The sequence below is a fragment of the Loa loa genome (assembly GCF_000183805.2).
Source record: "Loa loa unplaced genomic scaffold supercont3.334, whole genome shotgun sequence".
Classification (NCBI taxonomy): domain Eukaryota; kingdom Metazoa; phylum Nematoda; class Chromadorea; order Rhabditida; family Onchocercidae; genus Loa; species Loa loa.
The window spans coordinates 70,662-75,472 of NW_018108514.1; the positions used below are offsets into that span (position 1 = coordinate 70,662).

Sequence of the window (4,811 nt, forward strand, 5' to 3'; positions counted from 1 at the left end):
TTTTTTTTGTTCCTTTTCTTATTTGACTATTAGTTACATCAATTGTTCGGTAATTTCCAACAAATAGTTATTATCTAATAATCAATTAGGTATTTAGGAGGTATGTATCTTCACTTGATATACATTGATAATTATATCTACTGATAAGATATTATCAAGTACTTTGGTAAAAATTTGAAAACTTAAACTACATAAATTAATTATTGCATGAAATTTTGATCTGATTGTTATAATTAAAATGAAATATTTGAGGACATTTTTTTTTCTTTGCTTATTTACTAAAGTTAATTAAGATTTAAAAAATTTTCATATATATCTAAAGGTCTAAAATTCAAAATGAAAAAATCTAAAATAATTAAGACCTAAAATATGCATCTAATGGAATAGCAAAAGTAAATAAATTTTCAGGCAATAATTACTTCAAAAATATTGTGTTGCTTTTGCTATTCCGGAATTCAATTTCTCTCTTTCAAATGAAACCACAATTTTCAAATATTTTGGATGAAGAAAACGGTTGGAAACAAATTACACTTACATATTCCGGTAACTTTTTCGGTTTATTGATCAGGAAAGAAGCATATGAAATCATTTGTGTAATTGGAATCATTTGTGGTATATTAATTAATCGTGAATTAACATGTTGATCAAGTAATGATGGTATCATACTGCAAAATTTCCCCGGCAATGTTGCATATGCTTGTGATATAATTTTACTCTAAAAATTTAAAAATTTTAAAAAATAAACTTTTTCATATAATTTTTCGTATACATTCAATTATTATTAATTTAAAAAAAAAAAGTTTGATTATTATAATAAAAAGAAGAGAATGAAAATTATTAATAAACTAATACAATATAGGGAATTTAACAGTTTAATTTCAATTAAGTTAATCAATTCAATTCATTAATTAATTTGGAAAAAAATTTATTTCATTATTTATATACTAAAAGTTTAATTTATAACCTGTTATGAAATATGACAAGAATTTTCATCCCTTTCAGGATAACGATTAATTTATTCCTTAGATATTTTTTAATGAAATTAGTTATTCCTTAGATATTTTTCACTATGATAGTAGATTTTTTAATCGTTTAAAATTTTTAATCATTAAAAAAAATGCAATCATTTAAAATTCACTACTTCTAATTTATATTGATTAATCTTAATATATTAATATGAAAATTAATTAATATATTAGTATATATAAATTAATATATTAATTAATTAATCATCCAATTAACTGATTGAACGAAATTAAGTTGATTCTTTATTGCAATTAAAATTACAGTTGCTCGCGAGATATTTTTCATTATGACAGTACACCTTCCAATCTATAACTAATAAAAAATTTACCAAATTATTGTTTTAACCATTAAGTTTCAAATTATACCTAATTAATTAATTAATCAATTAAATGAATTTAGTCAATTGTTTTATTATACTAATGCATAATCAGTTATTCATTACATATTTTCTACTACAATAGCATATTTTAATTTATTAACAAAAAAATTTATGTAATTATTAATTAATTTCCAAATTTTAAATTAATTTCAATTCCAAAAAAAAATTCAATTATTACCCGAAAATTATTATTGATAACTTCACCAATTAGACCACCATTAACAATATGCATATTTAAGTATCCAAGTGTCAACGAACATTTTGTCATACGAACATATGCCGCACCATTATACGGATTTCGTTCAATTGCTATTTGTAATGAAACCGATATCTAGAATCAATCTTTTTATGGTAAAAAAAAAATCTTTTAAAGTTTTTTTTTCATTTTTTGAATTTTTTCATTTTTGAATTAAAACGAAAATTTTTACAAATTAATAGATGGGTTAAAAAGTTAATTGTTAGAAAAAAAAAGGAAACCTGTCGAGCATCAATACATAATGTTCCACAAAGTGGTAATGGCAATAAGACAATAACTTGTCCGCCAAGTTGTCCGCTCAAACTGAAATTTACAAAAAAAAAATTAAATTATAAATTTCAATTGAGTAATAAAATTTTAAAGTGAAATTTGAAAAATGTTAAAATTTCAACGGTAAAAGAGAATCATTCAAACTTACAACAAAACTTTAAAATAATTAAGCAAAATTAAACAATAATGCAAAAATTATTTGGAAAGTTAAATCGAAAAAAAAGGGCGATAAAAGCTTTTATGAAAAATTTTAATTTATAAATTAAATTTTTAAATAACAAAATTTTAATAAAAGATTTATTTAAAAAATGGTCCACGATTATTAAGCTATCAATAGCATAACATCGTGTTATTGATAGCTTAAACTAAAATGTCATATTTGTCATGAAGCATTGAATCCATTTAATTACGAGTAAGCTGTTTTTGCTCTTAATAACAATCCATGGATAGATTGTTTGGCCAAGTATAGAAAGAGCCAGAAACATTTATGTAATGAAGCCTAGAGTAATATGCAAGAGAAAAGCTTTTGTTCCTCAAATTTTTAGTTAGAATCTGATCAATTTCAAATTTCGAACAGGTAATAATTAAATGTGAATCCGGAAAATGATTGGAAGATTAAATGCATTACGAAATTATTAAACTAACTGATAAAGATCATTATCTTATCTTTTCCTGTATGCAAAATTCGATTTCATTCTTATTTCAACTTTCATTTAATTTTTATTTCTTTTTTTTTTGTAATAAATTATCAAAGAATAAGATAACCTTAAATCAAAATTTTGTATACTGAGTGCAATTTCATTATGTGACACTGGAAATAATGTGACATGTTGAGCACATCGATAATTTGTTATCAATATATTTGTAAGAAATGCACATCCATTAACCTAAAAAAAAAAAATTATTTGTGTAAAACAACCATGAGAATAATTATTGATATGATAGGAATAATCTTATCAGTTGAAATAACAAATAATAAACGACGAAATAAATTTAATAAATGGTTAATTTTAAAAAAAAAAAGTGAATTTAATTAAAGAAAAAGCAATAAATGATTAAATTAAGTAAATTTGTAATTTTAAAATTTTACTTCAAATTCATTTTATTGATCCTTTTTTTTTCCGTTTTGAATCATATAGTTTAAAAAGAGAAATGATGTCAAAATTTGAATAATTAAAAGATACGTATGAATGCATGTGACACATGTGACATTATTATTTCTCCTTAATGAGGGAAAGTTACAATTAATGCATATTGTTAAAATTTGTTTTGATTAATTTTAAATTTTGATTTGATTCTAACTTAAAATTCATGAATAATTGGAAATTAAGATTTCGAAAATGGAATTACTCTAGGAATTGTTAATGAAAATAAAATATTAAAGATATTCTTATTTTACAATATCCATGGTAAATTCTCTGCATATATTTTGTTTTATGTTTGTGATATTAAAAAAAAAAAAAAAAAATTAGTATCTAAAATTTAAATTAAATTCGGCGAAACATTGGCATACTTCCGGAATGCATTGAGTGAATGATGGTATTCGAGCGTTCCGTATCTCTTGATTTAGCATTTGTGCAATTACTAAACTGGCATAATTGAATGCATTCCTGTTGAATCGTATTTTAAAACCGGAAGAGCCGAATTGTCCATAGGATCGTAAAATAGGATTGAAATCGTTTGTATTAACTCTATAAAAATGAGGAAGAGAATTTCATGGAAATGGCTAAAAATATATCATATGTAATCATTTTTGTTCACAAAATTATTTATTTAAAATTTTTAATTAAGAAAAAAAAAGTATTTGGACTAAATAAGTAAATTACATTATATATAATACAAATAATTGAATAATTAATTTGTATATTTAAAAAAAAGAAAGGTTGAAATATTTTAGATTAAACGAATGAATATAACCAAATGGCTACGTTACAATTTTTTTTTTTTAATACAAAAAAAAATTTCAATAGTTTACCGTCCAGCGGTTTCAACATCAAACATATAATTTCCGCATTGCGGAAAGGATGATAATGGCCTTCCGGGTGAATTTTGCCGCAATATGGCGCTAATATTCACCGGATATGATGATAATATTGTCAGAAATAGTGTTATCTGAAATATTACTTGAATGAAAATTATCATTGTTTTATTCTTGGATAGTTTAGAAAATGAAAAAAAAAAGAAATTGGAAAAAGGAAGGAGTAAAAAAAAAAAAAAATAAATAATTTTAAGAAATATTCAAACAAATTGCATTAAAAATTTATAAATTACTACCCATTTATTTGCAAATTTTTGTCCGGAACGGATATTATTAAATTGTCTTCTTCCAGTTTCAGTTGTTCACTAATATTTAAATTTTGTATGAAATGAATGTTATTGGATTTATCATCGCCCAATTTTAATTAATTCAAGCAATAGGCTTACCAAAATGTTCATAATTCATGCGTTGTTTATTGTTGAATTCAAATGACAAATAATTTCCTATAAAAAGGGACAATTTGAAAAATTTCAAATTTTAGGACAATGTTTGTTCATCGTTTCATTTCAGTACGATTTAACAATGCGAATTTTTATTGATAGAATTTCTTTCTCTTAACGAAAAATACAAAATATAACATAAAAATTTTTATAAAATGTAATATTTTGAATGGCTCATCAGCAAGTATTTTCAATTAGCATTTCAAATTTGCATAAACCTCAAATAATAAACATAACAGAGGAATACAACAATGTATAGAACAATTTTAAATGACACATCAATAAGTCAATAAGCAACAACAACAACAAACAACAAAAAAAAAAACAAAAAAGCAACAAACAACAAGTACAACAACAACAACGACAATAACAATAAGCAAGCAACAAACAACAACAAATAAC

At 22.9% G+C, this 4,811-nt stretch overlaps 1 protein-coding gene across 1 annotated transcript; it reads right to left on the reverse strand.

The window, feature by feature from the left end:
• Positions 1-306: 306 nt before the first annotated feature.
• Positions 307-4,043, reverse strand: LOAG_12706 (hypothetical protein; the record flags this gene model as incomplete). Its single annotated transcript, XM_020448588.1, has 7 exons — positions 307-324; positions 536-715; positions 1,584-1,736; positions 1,883-1,964; positions 2,697-2,818; positions 3,445-3,622; positions 3,907-4,043. Coding segments are annotated over 7 exons (870 nt in total), but the record flags the coding sequence as incomplete, so codon positions are not given.
• Positions 4,044-4,811: the final 768 nt, after the last annotated feature.